This window comes from Manacus candei, unplaced genomic scaffold, assembly GCF_025592945.1.
Source record: "Manacus candei isolate 608988 ecotype Guabito, Panama unplaced genomic scaffold, ASM2559294v1 h1tg000086l, whole genome shotgun sequence".
NCBI lineage: Eukaryota > Metazoa > Chordata > Aves > Passeriformes > Pipridae > Manacus > Manacus candei.
Window position 1 is genome coordinate 6,451,283 of NW_026138134.1, and position 18,313 is coordinate 6,469,595.

At 50.0% G+C, this 18,313-nt stretch overlaps 1 protein-coding gene across 3 annotated transcripts in view; it reads right to left on the reverse strand.

Moving 5' to 3' along the window:
* Positions 1-417: 417 nt before the first annotated feature.
* The window catches only part of DRD2 (dopamine receptor D2), a 29,049-nt gene continuing 11,153 nt past the window's right edge, over positions 418-18,313 (reverse strand). For 2 of the 3 annotated variants that reach the window (XM_051812387.1, XM_051812386.1), the window contains 7 exons: positions 10,554-10,866; positions 8,065-8,174; positions 7,437-7,573; positions 6,748-6,938; positions 5,471-5,557; positions 4,496-4,835; positions 418-4,009 (listed from right to left, as the gene is read on the reverse strand). In XM_051812387.1, coding sequence (XP_051668347.1) covers positions 3,816-4,009; positions 4,496-4,835; positions 5,471-5,557; positions 6,748-6,938; positions 7,437-7,573; positions 8,065-8,174; positions 10,554-10,835 — 1,341 coding nt within the window. In that variant the 5' untranslated portion in view covers positions 10,836-10,866 and the 3' untranslated portion in view covers positions 418-3,815. The remainder of the gene's footprint in view (positions 4,010-4,495; positions 4,836-5,470; positions 5,558-6,747; positions 6,939-7,436; positions 7,574-8,064; positions 8,175-10,553; positions 10,867-18,313) is intronic. The other variant, XM_051812388.1, reaches the window with a different exon arrangement.

Below are 18,313 nucleotides of genomic sequence, written 5' to 3' on the forward strand. Positions count from 1 at the left end.
CCTTGGAGCTTCAGGCTGGACAAACACCAGGATTCCTACAGATAGACTGGGATAAGGGAGAAAAGGGAAAAAACCGCAGCTATTCCGAGAAACAAGCCAAAATAAAAGCCAAGATCTGCTCTGAGGGTGGATGTTCCCGTTGGTGTTTGTCCCGTGTGACCCCTCACACTGCTGGTGTTAAACAGAACAAAACAACCATGTAACAGCAGGGTGGCTTGTGCAAGTCTCTGTTTAATGACAGTGCTGCATGGAGACATTTGTTGGTGTCGCACGTACCTGGGACGGGCATTTTTACATTCCTGTTTGCACTGCACATGTTCACCACGGAGGTAGTGCCTTTATTTTTCCTGTTTTCCTTTTTTTTTGTTTTGTGTGTTTGTTTTTTGTTTGTTTTCCAGCAGGATTTAATAAGCTGGTCAGACCTACTGTAGTTAATTTACTCTTCAGCCAGGAAGATAAACGGTGTAGTGGGAGCGAGCAGGCAAGCGGCAAATACAGTGCAGGCAGAATTCACTGGCTTTTAATTCAAACCTGTTTGGGGGTGCCAAGAGCCCCCCTCCCGGGCTTTCAGCAAGCTGGGAATCACAGGGAGGAAAAGCAGGGACAGGAAGACTCCAGTAAGCAGAACTAAAGCTTCAGTTATAAATAAGGAATCACAAAACGGGGGCTGTGGCAAAGGGGCTGAAGTTCTGCAGGGGACAAAGAAACGAAACCTTCTCGTGGGTGTGTTTTAAAAACCAGATCCATCCCCAGCATGTCCTGCCATCAGGAGTCTTTGGGAAAGCAGTGTTTCACTCCAGAGTGGAAGGAGCAGTGAGGTCTGTGTTTGCCAGGTCCAGGTCTGTGGGCAAGAGGCCTCGGGGTCCTTCCCAGTGCAGCTGAATTCTGATGGTTCCTTAGAGGTTTCTACAAACATCCTCCATCCCAGCCACGGGCTGGTTGTCCTTGTGTCAGGTGCTGTGCAAGCAGCTGGCAGAGCCTGTCCTTGCTCTTGGCATTGGTTTATTCTGTTGATTCTCTGTGAAGCCAGAGGTGATGGTGTGGTTTGGTCCTCTCTCGGAAAGAGTCCCGAGGGCTCAGTTCAGGGGTGGAAAGTGCTTTAGTTTGTTGGGTGGAAGTGTAGATGGGAAAGGAAAACCTGCAGAGGTGAACAGATATGGCATTGCCACCATTCCAAGGCCAAGGTTTTCCCAGGAGATACCTTTGAGCCTGGAGTGCTGGGATGTCCCTGGGATGAAGGGTGGGCTGCAGGGAATTCCTCACAGACACTTTAAGCTCTAGGAAATTACCCCTGGGTTTCCTGGTCCGAGCTGGCACACACATGGAGGACATTGGCCCTTTTTCAGCAGCTTTTTATCCTCCACAGTGTTTTGGAAGAGTTTTTCATGTAGTGGTTGAGGTGAGTTGAGCTATGAGGTTCTGCATCTGCTTTCAGAAACTAAACCTTGGAACAAAGTGCACAGTACTGGAGATGATGATTTTACCCTGGGTTAACACTGAACACAAAGGAAAATTATGGCACAAAGTTAAGATAATATTCACATTCCTTATTCTGAAGGCTCACACCATGTTTTAGTGCAGGGCAAATATCACCTATGGCAACTTCCAAATGCTTTAAAGCTTTTTTCTGTCTGTCTGCATATTATTTTCTATTTTGATTCAGCTCCCCACCTGTTAATTCACCACAACAAATGGCATCTTTCTGCTTGTAAATATGTTAGAAAATAGAACAGTAACTTGTTACTATTTTTCTACCCAAAAACCTACTGACTTTATGTCATTCTGTGAATGAAATAAGTGATATCAGCCTGAGTTGATTCCCACCGCTGAGTGAACTTGCTTGGTTAAAACTGGGGGGGAAAAAAAGAACAGCCAATGTGTGCCTGAGATCTTGAGTCAGTGTTTCCAGTTTAGAGCTATGAACAGACCCTGAAGAGCCAGGTCCAAATGTTAAACAAGCTTGTGGGCTAAACATTAAAACCACTGGATATCAGCCCCTTCCAGGAACACCAGGGTTAGAATGGGAACCTTTTGGATTCAGGTGGGACTGCTGTTTCAGTTGCAGAAAACAGCTGAGATTATGTGTGGTAGCTGCTTGACATAATCTCTCCCTGCTACAGAGCTGGAACACACCCTGCCAGCCCAGGGAAATGCTTTGTCAGCAACACAGGAAAACCAGGGAATTAGAGAAACCCTTGGCAGTGAACTTTACCTATTCTGAAGCAGAAACTATGTGAATATTCCACAAACTGCATAGAGAGAAAGGGGACTATATTGCTCTCTGGGTTGTGTTTTAGCATCTTCAGAAAACAGCAGGTAGGGAGTCTGCCTCTGCATTATGGCTATTGCAATGTGCTGCTGCTCCAGAGCCTACAGGAATTTCTAGCCAGGCCTATTTCTGTGTCCTTTTATTCGTCTTGCTATGGTTTATTTACAGAGATATTGCAAAACATACTGTGAACTGAGTACAATTAGTAAGTGCAGTGTGGATTTGGCAATGCCAGACTCAGCGGGGTGGAATTATGCTGTTATGGGTTTTCAATTCCTATAATCCATGGAAAAATAGGTATCAGAGAGTAAGGGATGCTGGGAACATCCAGACCTTTTCCAGAGTCCAGCTTGGACACAGGAGCTGGTCCAGGTAGGGGCTTTCTTGGGTTTTTATTCTGGCTTTTTCCAAAGCACACAGTTTTATCTCCTTCAGTGTTAATTTAAATTAGGCACAACGTTATTCTGCACTCTCTGCTGAGAGACTGAGGCAAATCAGACCCGAGGTGGTGCTGGGCTCTGTGGCACCCTGATTGAGGTGAGAAGAGCCAGACCTGACTTGGCTGACTTGTTCAAGCTCCCACCTGAGGGGGTCAGGGCTGCAGGTGCCTCCCGGGGCACCCTGTCCCGGGGTGTCTACATTCCCCACGGCACCACTGCCCCGGGCTGGGAATCCTGCTGAGAGACTGGACAGGAGGTGCTGGTGGGCAGAAATCACTGCTGATGAGAGATGAGGGTGTCCTGTTTGATGTACACCATGCAAGACAAGCTACCACTTCTCGAGTTTCTCTCTCCTTTTTTTTTTTTTTCTTGGCTTGAGCTCCCGTAGTTCCTCCTGTTTATTCATATTTACACCTCTGTAGTGGCCAGACATGAGACTGACGCCTCCTTCTTCCTTCTGCCCACGGCTTGGAGGCCCACACTGCTGCAGGGTTGGGTCTGTGGGTGGCAGAACCTTCTTGACCCGCTTGGGGACCTCTCAAAGTGTTGGTGGGTTTTTTTCTGAAGGCTCCAGCAGTTTGACACTGGGTAGGTCGGCTCGAGGCGAAGGCAAAGCTGCTGCGTGGAGCTCCCGCGAGCTCTGCCTGGTTCTGGCTCCTGTGTTGAAGCGGAAAAGATGGTCTTGTCTTTGGTGAGAGTGGAGAGACCCACCACTACCTCCCCGTGGCTCTGGGACTGTCTGTGTCCAATGCCCCCGAGGCTGGATGGCCACGGGCAGCAATCAGGCGAGCGTGGCCTCGGCTCCCGCTCGGAGCGCAGTGCGAGGGCAGCTCTGAAAAGTGCCCTGGTGGGACTGCTGTCCCAAAGGTCACCCCGAGGGACGAGGGAACCTCCCCCTGCACCCCCAGTGAGGCGTGGGCATGGCACTGCTGTCACCCCGGGGGCCTCACGCCGGGCACACGAGCCGTGGCCGCCCCTCGGTGTGCGTGAATTGGCGGGGGGGGGTTCTTCCTTTTTATTTTTTCCTTTTGGTTTTTTTTTTTTGTTTTTTTTTCCCCCCTTAAAAACACTGCTGCTGTTTTTGTTTTTTTTTTTTTTTTTGACTTTTAGCAGTGGAGGATCTTCATGAAAGCCTTGCGGAACTCGACGTTGAAGGTGGTGTAGATAATGGGGTTGACAGCGCTGTTGACGTAGCCCAGCCATGTGAAGGCGCTGTACATGGCCGGGGGGATGCTGCAATCGCAGTGCATGTTCAGGATGTGGGTGATGAAGAAGGGGAGCCAGCAGATGATGAAAACACCTGGGGGGGAGGGAAAGGAGAGAGAGAGAGACAGGCTGTGAGTGCTGAAAGCTGGACGGGTTTCTGAGGCCGAGAACAGCGAGGTTCTTTTGGGTATAAAGGAGGAATGTTTCCCTGAGGAATAAGCTGCTGTTTGCGTGTTAGGTCTCGGTCTGTGTTCTACCCAGGTACTAAAGAACTTCTCTGCTTGTGTAATTAGAGCAGATGCATGAGAAACTCTGGCCTCTGGGGTGCCAGTTCCTTGCTGGGCTATGCCCCTGCACCCAGCTGTGCTTTGGGACACCTCACAGAGCTTTATGAACCCCTTGTACTGCACTGCCAGCTGCCCCTGGCTGGGCAGGAGGGACCCTTCCCGTGGGCACCTGCTGCCCACAGAGCAAGTGAAATTATTTCTGTGGAGGGCTGGAATAGGCTCTGCTGGCCATCCAGCCTGGCCCTAGGCCTGGGCAGGTGCTGCATTTCTGCAGGAGCACCAGGGGCACTCACCAAGGACGATGGCCAGCATCTGGGTGGCCTTTTTCTCCTTCTGCTGGGACAGTTTCCTCCTGGTCACAGCCTTGAGGAAGTTCCTCGTTTTGCCGTTGGGCAGGGAGTGGATCTCGAAGACCTTGGCTGTGTGGTGGGTTTCTTTGGCATGGCCATTCTTCTCCACTCTCCCAGGGCTGTTCAGGGATGTCTGCAGGGTGGAGTTGTTGCCCCTGTTGGGGGCAACTGGCACGACCAGCTGGCGGTTACTGGGTGCTGTGGGTTTGAAGGTGGTTTTCTCAGGGGGGCTGGTGCTGGACACCATCTCCATTTCCATCTCCTCCATGTGGCTCTCTGCCTCCTGGACAAGAATCAAATGTCCACAACAGAAAGGCAGATAAATATACAGAGAGGAGCAGTGAACATTCCTTACAGAGTGAAGCTGGATGATGCTGGAGAACAATCAATCCCTCTTCTCCCTCCCTACGTGATGCCTGGAGAAAGGACTGTGAAATGTTTACAGATATTTTGGGTAGATAGGAGTGACAGAACTTCACTGAAGGATTCTCCTTTATTGCACAGAGAGGCTCAGAAATGAGAGAGATGCTTTCTCCACTCCCCACAGATTTTTATTTAGGTTTTCAGAACGCAAGTAAATAAAAATTAAACCAACAAGCAAAACCCAACAAAGCCAATGCAGTCCAAGATTTAAGTAACAGAGAGGAGAAGGAAATCAAAGACATGAAATGTTCAAATGCTGTGGCTTTTAGAGCTGATCTTTAGGTGAGATTAGTCTGGCTTTTTGAACTCTATCCTCTTAAACCCCCTGCTTCACTCCAAGGAATGGGAAGAATATTTAAATTGTGAGATCGAATGGCAACCTTTTGTTGTTAGTTTATTTTTCTCCCACCCTGCATAAATTAACTGTGTGTCCTGAGGGGTGAGAGGGGGAAGGCTAAATGCTCTGAAAAGCTGCCACTTCTCTGTAACACTCACCACTTTGCGCTTATTAACTTGGAAGCTCCCATTGGACTTCACAATAACTGTGCAGAGCTTGACGTCTTCTGGATGAGTGCATTTGTCCTAAGGGGCAAGGACCAGCTCAGAGGTTACACAGGCACAGAGGGGTTGGGGAGGGGAGCTGGTAAGGGAGGCACGTGGAAATACAAACACAGGGCACGAGGCAGGAATTAATCAGCGTGAGGATGGTGGGAAACTGCTCTGGAGAAGCAGTGATGGGGGTGACTATCCCTTGGGCTTTTCACCAAAGGCAGGAAACCTCAGAGATCTGCTGGTGTTTGTCTGTCCCTGTCTCCTCTCCTCGGCATGGCAGTGGCCCTGAGGCAGCACAGTTTGGAGGTGGTGCCTCTGGGGCTGCACTTTGCCTCTGTCTGTTTTGCATGTGCTGCCAGAGCAGTGTTTCTAAGAGCTCTTTGACACCCAGCCTGCTCAGCTGGGCTCCACTCACACATCTGGTGCTGGCAAAGGCTGTTTCCCTGCAGAGGTGCCGGGACCAGTGATGGGGTTTGCACCCCAACCACACAAACCATTTCCACTGAACCCTGGGGAGACCTTCTGGCACCTAAAGGGGGGTCACGAGGAAGCTGGAGAGGGGCTTTTCACAAAGAGTGATAGGACAAGGGGGAATGGCTTTAAACTGAAGGAGGGCAGGTTCAGATGAGATATTATGATGAAATCCTTCCCTGTGAGGGTGGGGAGGCCCTGGCACAGGTTGCCCAGAGAAGCTGTGGCTGCCCCATCCCTGGAAGTGTCCAAGGCCAAGTTGGATGGGGCTTGGAGCAACCTGGGCTAGTGGGAGGTGTCCCTGCCCATGGCAGGGGGTGGAACAAGAGGATCTTTAAGGTCCCTTCCCACCAAACCACCCCTTCATTCTGTGATTCTTCCCCCCAACAGCAGCTCTGGCTCAGACAGTGTAGCCTGTATTCCTGGGGTACCCCAACCCCAGCTCAGCAGAGCCACAGGAGATGCCCTCTGGTTAATGCAGCAGCTCCTGGAGCAGATCTGCTGCTGGAACATCTCCCTGGGATCCAGGGAGCCCTTGAAGCACCTGGGAACCCAGAGTGTGCAGCTGGCACGGCAGCCTGGCACGGCAGCCTGGCACAGGACACAGGACACAGCACCCACCTTTGCGACCCAGCGTTTCACCTGGTCCAGCCAGGGACATGTGGGGACGGGAGGAGGTGCTCTGGGGAGTGGAGCAGGGAGGGGAAGGGGTGTGTGGAGTGCTGGGGGCAGGGCCCAGGGCCAGTTACCTTCAGGGGGGCCTGTGTGTCCGAGTCCAGGACGTGGCTGCTGCGCTTGGTGGTGACGCGCTTCCTGCGGCGCCGCAGCACGAGGTAGATCTGGACATAGACCAGCAGGGTGACGATGAAGGGCACGTAGAAGGACACGATGGAGGAGTACACCACGAAGGCAGGGTTGGCAATGATGCACTCGTTGGCATCTGGAACACAAAGGGGTTCAGGATAGTTCTCTCTGCTGCTCGGAGCTGCTTCCCGCCTTCCCTGCCACTGCATCTGTCCTGTATCCAACCCAGGCTTCCCAGGAGACTGATGGCTGAACTGCCAGTCCTTTCTTCTCCTGTCTCTGTGAAGGTTTTGTCCCATGGCTTTCCTTTTTTGCATGTTTTAACAGGAGGGGTGTTGAATTTGTAGTGGACAGATGTTGTGTAAATGCTGTCTGGTGTTGTGTAAACTTCCAGGTAACCTCAGTTCTGGTGAGCCTAAAACACTGGGCTGAAACAGCACGAGATGAATCAGACCCAGGAGCAGCTGACAAGGGGGAGGACACTGGCAGAAAACACCTTAAACAGGGGCAGATACACCCCGATACACCCAAACCCTGACCCCCTATCCCCTCCTGGCTGGTAGCAAAGACTCCCTGGGGACCCAGCAAAGCCAGGAAGGTGCCAGCAGCCATCTGCAGGTGGCAAAACACTCACCTGTGTTGTTGAGGCCAAAGAGGAGCGGGCAGGAGATGGCAAAGGAGAGCACCCAGACCACGGCGATCATGAGGGTGACCCTGCGCTTGGAGCTGTAGCGGGTGTTGTAGAGCATGGGCATGGCCACTGCTGTGTACCTGGGGGGCACAGAGCCAGCCTGTCAGCCTGCCAGCGCTGCCACACTGGCAATCCCACCCAGCCCCTGGGGCTGAGGGCCTGGTCCAGCAGGGAAGGGTAAGAACAGTCCCATTCCCAGGCCATGGGTGCCCGCAGTCCCTGCTTTGGGGGGCAGCAGGCTGGGCTCAGCTCAGCACAGCATTTTCCTGCCACTCTGAGCTGCTGCCTTCCCCCTGATGGCTGTTCCATCATTCCAGACTAGAACCAGAAGGACCAAACCAATGTGAACATACACAGAGAATTTAATTTCCGTTCTCAAGGTCGGTGTCTCTGTGTCTTCTGACAGAATCCCCGCTCAGAGCCCACAGAGATCCCCTAAATTGCTCAAGACATCAACAGCACTCGCTCTCCCCATTTTCAGGCCTCTGAGTCACAGGTAAAATTAGACCATGTAAAGGTGGCTGTGACTTGCTCCCCTGGGTTTTGACACTTGCTGGCACGGAGCCCTCACCTGTCTATGCTGATGGCACAGAGGTTGAGGATGCTGGCAGTGCACATCATGACATCCAGGGTCACAAAGATATCACAGTGGATCCGACTGAACCTCCACTCACCAACCACCTGCAGAGAGAGAGGGAGGGGGTACAGAGTTCCCTGGGGCTGGGCTGTTGGCAGGGTCTGAAGGGAGAGCTCTGCACACAGACAGAGGTGCTCGGGGGTGGTTGGAGCTCTGCTGGTTCCAAGGCTGGTTCCTCTGCTCCATCCAAACCATTCCTCAGGACATTCCCCCAGTGGCTGGCGGGATTTCATCCTCCCCAGTCCCACCCTGTTGCTCTGTGTTGGTTTGGGCAGCCCAAAGGGCAAACACAGACCTGGGCTCATGTTGCAGGGACATCAGGGAGTACAGGTCTCCTGGAAGTCAGAGGGAACAGGGCAGGGCTTAAACAGGTCTCTGGAGCATCTCAAAGCAGATTGAGGAAGCAAATATGTTAACATTGGTTCCAAGCACCTCTAACTGTACTTACAGCTCTTCATTAGAGTTTTTTTTTGCAATTATACCTAGCAAAGGTCAGCAGTAGACAAACAGGAGCTTTCCTTCATTCCTCAGTTTAAGGTCAGGGCAGACATTCCTCGCCTTTATATATATATATATTTTTTTTTTTTTGGTGAACAAAATGAATTTAATTCAGAGTGAAAACTCTTTAACACTCTACATGATGTGCTAAAGACAAAGAACTGATGATAATGCTTCCAGTCACCAGTAGCCTTTTTCTCTTCACTTCTCTTGCTATTGAAACTGAACTTTGCCAATTAAGTTTAATAGCAATTATTCGGACTGCTGTGTTTGACATGTGATGAAAAAAGTATATTTCCCTCTAATAAAAATAGAGTCCTACTGCATTTGAAAATAGAATGAATAAGATATCTATTCTTCAGTTATTTCTGCTCTGATATACATAACCATAGGCAGCATAAAGAAGGGAGAATGACTGCATTGAAGCCTGAGTGACAGATGAATACTCAGTGATTAAAAAAGCACTTAAGAGACAGTTACATCAGTAACTTTGATGAGAATTTGCCCAAAGGCAAAGGTTTCCAGCCAGATATAAACCTCTGCAAAATCAGATTCTCTTGGTGCTCTCATTTATGGAGGAGAGACCTCAAGTTTGGAGGTAGAAGATCTGTTTGCATCAAGGCTGTTTTTTGGGGGGAGTTTTTTAAGTATTTCATTTTTACATTAGTTCTTGCTCGAGTTTGCGACACAAAGCTTGGAAAAAATTGTGATTCCTGACCAACCTCATGTGCAGGTGAGCTCAGAAGGGGGAAAGCACTTTGCATCATTTATGGCTTTTTAAACAAAAAGTGTGTGAGAGATTCTTCTAGCTGGGCCTGAGAGGGCAGGAGCTCCTACAGGATAAACCTCTGCTTAGAATGGGCTGTGGCAACAGAGGAACAGAATGGAAGGGCAGAACCAGTCCCAGAGGCACTGACTGCACTCCCAACCAGCCTGTGGTCATGGTAATAAGCTTTAGCAGATGCATGATGCTTTACATTTTTTAAGTGCCATGAAAACAATAATTAACTCGAGTGATAATTAGTATTGTGCTTTCTCGACAGCCTATGTCATGTCAGTGGGTTTGTTTTGCTTTGCATTAGTACTTAATGGGCTCATTGACAGTGGCTTCTTCCCCTGCTCTGCTCTCTGTGTCAGCCTTTTCCCTCAGAAATGAGTGCCTGAAAATTAACTGTAAACTCAGCCTAGTTTTGTACCAACCCCCTGTGCCAAGTGCAGCAGGGTGAAAAGCAGCTCCCTTGGGATTTTCTCTCCCGTATCGTGACATGAGAGCTCTGGATTTACCCTCCACTTCTCCAGCTCCCTTCTCAGCACTGCAGCCCTTCAGAAACAGGGCTTTGATTGCTAATTTTTATTTTTTTTTTTTTTTCCTTGCTGGACTCGCTGATCCTTGTGTGTCCCTTCCAACTCAGCACATCTGATGTGGTTTCAGGGGACACCCCTGGTGCAGTTGCAGATTTGTTCTTGTGTGGATTTGAGAACAACTTTGGGGGCCTTTCACTCTCAACCCCTCTGTTTAAAGGCCACATTTATCCCAGAATCAACCAGGTTGGGAAAGACCTCAGAGATCATCAAGTCCAACCTCTGACCCAACCCCACCTTGCCTACTAGACCATGGCACTGATGCCACATCCAGGTTCTTCCTAAACACCTCCAGGGATGGTGACTCTGCCCATTCCAATGTCCGATCCCTCTCCCTGTAAGGAATTTCCTCCTAATGTCCAACCTAAACCTTCCCTGTACGGTGCAGTTGGATTGCAGTCCATCCCTCTGAGCAGCAGTGGAGTTTGTTAAGCCTGCCACCTGCTCTCACACCCATCTCCTGGAAAAACCCAGAGACGGGAAACCCTCGGCAAACCCGGGAGGTTGCACAGCAGCTGATTTCCAGACCCTTCCCTCCCTCCCTGCACCCCCAGGCCTCCTACCTCCAGATAGACCACCCAGGGCATGACCAGGGTGGCCAGCAGCAGGTCTGCCACGGCCAGGCTAACGATCAGGTAGTTGGTGGTGGTCTGCAGGGATCGCTCCCGGGACACGGCCATGCACACCAGCACGTTGCCGAAGACGATGACGAAGATGAGCAGGGTGAGCAGCATGGCATAGTAGTTGTACTGGGGCTTCTGCTCAGCCTGGGAGGCGTTCAGGGCCCTGCTCCAGTTCCTGTCACTGATGTCACCCTCGTACCAGGAGAGGTTTAGGGGATCCATGGAGGTCAGAGTGCCAGGCTCCGGCTCCGCCCTGGCACAGAGAGGTTGGAGACACAGTCGAGAGGTCAGCACGAGAAACAGAAATGGAACCACATCAAACATGCTGAGTTGGAAGGGACCCACAAAGATCAGTGAGTCCAGCAACAAGTAAAAAAAAAATAGCAATCAACCCCCTGTTTTTGAAGGGCTGCAGTGATGAGAAGGCAGTTGTAGAATTAGGCTTGTGAGTGAGGGGAGACCCCACTGCAGTCTGCAACTCCCTTGGGAGGGGCAGAGGAGGGACAGACCCTGAGCTCTGCTCTGGGGGGACCAGGGACAGCACCCAGGGAATGGCTGGAGCTGTGTCAGGGCAGGCTCAGGTTGGATCTCAGCAAAAGGTTCTTCCCCCAGAGGCTGGTTGGGCACTGCCCAGGCTCCCCAGGGCAGTGGGCACAGCCCCAAGGCTGCCAGAGCTCCAGGAGGGTTTGGCTGATCCTCTGGGGCACAGGGGGTGACTCTTGGGGAGGGGCCTGTGCAGGGCTGATGGTTGGTCTGGATGATCCTTGTGGGTCCCTCCCAGCTCGGAATATTCTGTGATTTTTGAGGTGTCACTCTGTGTTACAGCCCATCCAGGCACAGTGCCTGGGATTCTTGCCTTGGCTCCCCTGCCATTCCCTGCTCCTTGCTGGGTGTGCACAGCTCAGGGCAGATGTGCCGTGGCCCTCTGTGTTTGTTTTCCATGTGCTTCATGGGGCTCTGGGCTGTGTTGCTTTTTGACTTCCCTTTGCTTTTCCTTTTTTTTTTTTTTTTCCTCCAGCAGTGAAATAAATAAATTTTAACCCCCAAGACCCGAATAGTGACAATAATGGAGGTTGACAGCAGCAGTTTTGCAGCCAGGGCTGGCTGGGCTGGGCTGCCTCTGCCACATCAGCACCAACAAAGAGTAAAGGCAGGAGCTGTTCAAAAGAAACCACAGCTATTGGCTGCTTTGGTTTTGGGGTTTCTGGCTTGAGAGGTCAAGAAGGGACCTTCTTTCCTTCAAGAAGGGAAGGTCCCTGTGAGAAGAAGGGAATTTCTCCCAGGAGCAAGTGACAGGATGAGACAACACGGACTCAGTTTGCTGCAGGGGGGGTTAGATTGGATATCAGGAAAAGTCTTTTCCCAGGAAGGGTGTGAAGCATTGGCACAGGCTGTCCAGGGCAGGGGTGGGGTCCCCATCCCTGGAAGTGGTCAGGAAACACGAGGATGAGGCACTTGAGGATGTGGTTTGGGGGTGACCACGGTGGGAGTGCTGGGCTGACAACGGGACTCGATGATCTTGGGGGTCTTTTCCAACCTAATTCCCTCATTCCCTGCTTGGCACTCCCTGAGATAAAGCATTCCATGTTTCCCAAGCTGTATCTCCATAGAGACCACTCTGACTGGGAAATCTGGCCGTGTTCTCAGCCACCCCAAAACCAGGCCACTTAATTTCCTTAATAAAAGACAAAGTGAACTGGATTTATTAAAACCACGTAAGTGATCAAAATAGCAAAACATTTGCAAATATCAAATTCACCTGGGAACAATGGTTTCTTTATGTTTCACTGAGCTTTTGTGTGCTTTTCTCATTCAGAGAACAATTTGTATAATAATCCTTGGAAATTTGTTGCATATGGGTCCTTAATAGCTGATAATTCAAAAAGTGTCTGTCTGACAGTGCTATCAGCGGCACTTGATAGCTCTACAAATGTCTTCTTAGGAGCTGTCAAAGTGTCAGAAATTAATTAAATGTTAGCTTCTGTGACTCAGAGTGAAGGGGAAAAATCAATGCTAAATACAGCAACAGTTTTTTCTCTTCTCCTGTTGCCCTTTGATAACGCAAAACTATCTCGAGGAGGCAGAAACATGCAGAAAATGCAGGATGGGGGGGAAAAAAAAAAGGCAGGGAGATGGAAAAAGTATCTTGAAAGTGTGAAAGGAGTGGGATGGTTTGATACGTGCAGGGTCAGCCCCTTGGGCCTCTCCTGGCTCCTCCTGAGCTCTGACTGCAGAGCTCAAACCAAATTATTCTCCAGGGAGGAAAGGCCGGAGCCAAGGGGGAGGGAAGAGCAGTTCCAGCCCTTTCTCAGGCTGGTACAACTCAGTGGTGGAGTTGGAGGAACCATTTACAGCTCATCTCTTGTGTCCATCCATTGGGGATTTGCTTTATTTGCATTAGGGAGAGTGTAGAAAGCCCTGGGTAAAGTGATGAAAAATTCCCTTTGTTTCCTTCTGCAGCTTCTGCAAGAATTTTTCTTTCCTTCTTTCTATAGGGCTGCTTTTACAGCAGTGCTTTCTGTCTTTATATGTGGCTGGTCATCATGAGGAAAGTTAAAAGATCACCGTCGTACAAATGAGGAGTTTTGTTGTTTCTATTTTTAGGGGAAAAAAGTTTTCATTTGGGGAAATGAAACGGGCAAAAATTTTCAAATATTTTGCATGAAATACGGAAATTAAAACACCAAGACCTAGAAACTAAAAATGTGTGATCCTGCAATTAAAGGCTGTGTGCAGCACACATCCTCATGGTACAAACTACAATTAGGTGGGAAACTCTGTTAATTCCTAACTTTTGAGAGTTTGAGTTTTCAGCCCTAAAAATAATCTTATTTTCTCCAGAACTGGCATCATTTGGAAGCATTTTGGTGGCCATTAGGGCACCTGGTGAGCCTCTCAGTCCTGCTTTAAGGAGCACTTTTCATTTTAGTGCTGACAGTTCCTCAGCAGAGAAGAAAGAGGCACTTAAAGAGCCGACTAGAAAAGCAAGTGCTTTCCCCTGCGTTTGCCCAGGTGTCTGCATTGCCGGGGGAAGGGCTCACAAATACAGGGACAAGGTACAAAAGCCCCTGGCTCTGCACTGTCCCTGAGTGTTCCCTTCAGCCCAGACCCGGGGTGGGGACCTGGGCAGGGTCCCAAATGCAGCCCGTTCCCTGTGAATTAACTGCAGCAAAGCCACTCTAATTCCCACCCCGAGTCCACGCAGAGTTTTAGTGTGGCTGAGCTAATCCAGCTATGGATTTGCTGAGGGGCCAAGGGCAGGACAGAGCAGCAAGGTCACAGCCTCGTGTGAGCCGCCAGGAAGGCAGCAGATCCCCGTCCTGCATCCCCGGAGCATCCCTGCTGCTCCCCCTCCCCGGCACCAGGGCTGTGCCCGGGGCTGATCCCCCTCACACCAACCTCCCTCGGGGGCCCTGTTCAAGCCCAGCCTGACTGGGAAGCAGCTTTCCAGCAGCTGGAGGGAATCTGCTGCCTGGCTGCTGGGAGAAGGGAGCCAGGAGAGGGGCTGGCAGTGCAGAGCCAGAGGTTTTCCCTTCTCTGCTGTCAACTCCCTGCTCTTTTTCAGGGAGCGAACTGGAAAATGTTTGTTTGCAATGCTGGTATTTCTCCCTGGCTCCTCCTGATTGATCATCTGATTACATTTGTGGCAAACAAGCCCGAGATCCCCCTGGCAAACGTGGGATGTTCACAACTGGCAGCAACAAACCCGTTTGTCTCTCTGGCGAGAGAAATACACGTGAAATGTGTATTCCAGAAGCAGAGTTTGCTCTCTCATCCAGAGACAGGGAAGTGGAGGGTGAAAAGCTGCAGCAGAAGCTCTTACCCACAGCTCAGTTGTGTGTGAGCAGCAGCCTGGCTCTGCCTCTGCTCTTGGTTCTGTGCCTGGTCAGAGATGCCCTGATTCAGTTGGTTTTTTTCTCTCAGAAATAGCAAAGGTGTCACACCCCTTTTGGTTTTTATTCTGCTTGCAAACACCCTCAGGCATGAAATACTCCCAGGCCTGATCCTGAGTGAGTGTCACACCCTGTGACTCGTGTCACTGCAGCATCTGGTTTCTGTTTGGGAAGGATTTGTGGCCTTTCAGAGCTAATCTGGCCCTGGCTGCCAAAACACGCAGTTGGCCTTTGCTTCTGCATGAAACACCACGGAATTCCCTCGGGTTTTGCCCCAGACATAACAAATTTAACATGAAATCTGGAGTTCAGGGTGAATTTTCACAGGCCAAGCTTTCCTATGGGCTCCAGACACAGTCACACTGCTTGGCTTGGGGCTGAACTTGATGTGCACCAACAGGGAAAGAGCAGCAAAAGCCACCAGTGCCAACACCCCGATGGCAGAGCTTCCACAGCAGCCTCACAACAGACTCTTCCTCCCTTTCCCAAGGGATTTTGCCTGCAGTTCTTGCCAGATTGATATTTCCTGCTGAGTGCTGCTAGCCAGAGGCACCCACCAGTTCCTGAGCCCTGCCCAGGACTGTGTGAGAAGGGGGCTCAGAGACAGATTTTCTCCAAAGGCTTCTCTGTTTCACAGAAATCAGTGTCTAAGTGAGATGTGCACAGCACAGTGCTGTCATTTTCCTCTGAAATTTTGGAATCAATGGGCCATAGGAAAGCTGTCAAACTGACATCCCTTCTGTCCTGAAGATGCTTCTTGATGCTGTTTACTGGGCTCCTCTGAGAATGCAACAGAGACGTTCCAATTGAGGGAAATAACATCTCCTTTTGGAGCAGGGAGGAGGTGGAAGAGAAGGAAAAGGGGAAAGTGTGTTTGAGGAGCTGTTTTGTTTTCCTGTTCAGGAGTTTTGTGCAAAGAAAAGCACCTTCTGGTGTAGTTTTACTACTTTTTTTTTTTTTTTTTTTTTTTGCATGTAAGCCTGGAATTGTTAATCCAGGCTGTGAATTCCTGGTTGTGGTTCCCTGGAGAGCAAGGAAGGTGTGTAACAGCCAGCAGTGAGTGAGAACCTTTTCCCCTCTGGTTCTGCACAGGGCACAGTGTCTGCAGATGTGGGGAAGGAGGAGGAGGAAAGGTCAGGGATTAGGGAAATGTGTACATTCTGCCTTGACCTGGTGAAAAATCCCACCCACCTGCCCTGGCCTCTGACTCTCCAGGAGCAGCTGATCCAGAACCCACCCAGCACAGTCCTGGTGGCTTTAAATAAACCCGACTCCCCCAGGCACTGAGCTGTACATGCAAATGGAGCAGGGCTGTGACAGCCCTGACTGACGAGGGCCTGGCACTAATTACACCTGAGGCAGCTCCCAGCTCTCACTGTGGCTGTCAGGAGGCAGAACTTGGCTTTCCAGGCTCCTGGGGTTCTGTCAGTGGGAAATCTCTGGTAACCAGGGGATTACAGCAGCTGGAGGTTTGGCCACCTCTGCACCCGGAGGGACAGAACTAGAGACAAAAGTCCTGACCACAGTGAGGTTTGGGGGGGGCTGAATTCTCATTTCAACACTGCAACCTTCTTGTCCAATCCAACAGCTCTGCCCATCAGCTCCTTCCAAGAGCCTCTTGAAAAGCTTCCTCCTCTCCTGCCTTCCTCCTGGCTCCCATTCTCCAGATCCTTTGCTATCCAAGTGCAAGTCATATTAACCACAGTTTATTGCTCCCTTCTGATTCAGAAACATTCCTGCACTTCCCTGGCTCTTGCACAATATCTCATTGGATCTTGTAACTGGGGAGTGTTCTCATGTCCCCCCAGAGCATATTACAAAGCCAGCATTTCCTCCTGTTCATGCTCAGCAGAGCTGTTAGCAGGGGCTCTGTGGGTAACACACCCCTGCCACCCCTCTGAGTCACCCACTTGAGCTGCTCTTGCAGATGCCACAATATTTTCTGCTCACAGCACTTTCCTGCTCTGTAATGGCCTCATTCAGAGCTCCCTGCGCTGACTCTGGGATGTGATTCACCCCCTTCCCCAGAGCAGCACAGGGACAGGGGGTGCAGGGACACTCCTGAGCTCCCGTCCCTGGGGTCAGAGGGGTTTCCTGGCTCTGGGAAGGGGTGACAGGATGATTTTGTTGCCCTGTGACCCCAGAGCTGCAAGGTTGAGCCCCAAGTTTAACACAGATGCTCTCAGGCTTTTGACTCCAAGATTTCTCAGTTCCCCACCTGCTGTTGGTGCTTTATCATCCCTCTCTCCCTGTGATACCGAGGATTTCTGCCTGAGCTCGAATTCGCGCCGCAGGGAGGAAAGGGAGGAAGTTCTCCCTGTTCCCAGAGCAGTTGTCCATCGTCCCTGGGGAGGACCAGAACGTTCCCAGCACTGCTGTGGAACAGCACGAGTGGCACAGAGGGAGCAGAGTGTGCTGCTGCCCTCCCCACTGAAATCCAGGCTGGACCATTCGGAGAAGGATGTTCCAAGGCTGGATTTCTCTGGGAATTAACTCCCTCCTGCTTTCACATCCTCTGAAAATCTCACCCTCCAGTCAAGGCTTGCCAGCTTTCTTTGCAAGCCCTCATGGAAGGGAAGAACTCAGTGGTATCTTCCCTAGAGATGGAGAAATATGGCTTTAATTTGCTTTACCTTGACTTTCTGCTAATAAAAAGCAGATTTGGTTTTTAAAGAAGCCTTGCCTTTGCTCACCATCAGATTTATCAGAAATTACTTGGAATTCTCCAGTTTTAGCATTTCCTCATTCCAAAATGTTCAACAGTCAAAACCAGTAACTTTGGCATGGCAGGGTTGTAGTGGGTTGGTTCATTGTTGTTTGTTTGGTTGGTTTGTTTGTTTGATAAATGAGCTTTTTTAGGCTCTATCAGGATTTCAAACCTGCTAAAACATCTCAAGGCAGAATGAGAAAAAAACCTGAAAAGTACAGAATAGTTTGTTGTGGCTGCCCCATCCCTGGAAGTGCCTGAGGCCAGGTTGGAGCTGCCTGGTGTATGGAAGGGGGTGGAACTGGATGAATTTTTGGGTCTTTAGCCACGGGTCCCTCTTACTCCTGAAGGGTTTGTGTGTACAGGGCAGGCTTGAATCCTCACAATGTCTGGCAGAGGAGGAGTTCTGCTGCTGGAGCTGCTCCAGGCACAGCCCACGGGAAAGGATGGGCAGAAAAGGGGTTTTTAAATCACTTCTGACTGTGTGTGCCTTCCACTTTGGACACCCAGCCAGAAATATTGGACACATCTTGATATTCAGTGGTTAAGGGGGAAGAATTGATTTCTTCCCTGTGTTCTCACATATGGATGGTCACTGTCAGAGCCAGCTCTTCTGCCCAGAAGATATTGGTTCTTATTAAATATTGCATTACTACAGACCCAACATCCTGTTCTGTACAGATGCCATTTGTTTTCTTAATTTTTTTATCTGTATCCTAATGCCAAATCTCCATGACTAAGCCCTGAGCCTCTGATTAATCTAATAAATTCCCAGCTTTGTGAATACTGGTGATCTATATTCCCTTAGAATTTGTTCTGTGCTTGAGATCATCCACCAGTGCCTGCAAATAATCTTTAATCAGTCGCAGAGATAATTTATGATTTTTGAGCAATTGAAAACGATGAATCTCTTCACTTCCCCTCCCCCTTAGTTATGTACAGAACTGGCTGAAATTTGAGCAAAATATTTACTTTCAAGTACTGGTTAAAGTGTGACAAATGTTTAAGGATTTATTTTTTTATTTTTTTTTTTAGTATTTGGTTTTATCTGTTTAATGTTCACTGTACGTTTTGGTTCTTGGCATTTGAGGTGTGCAACA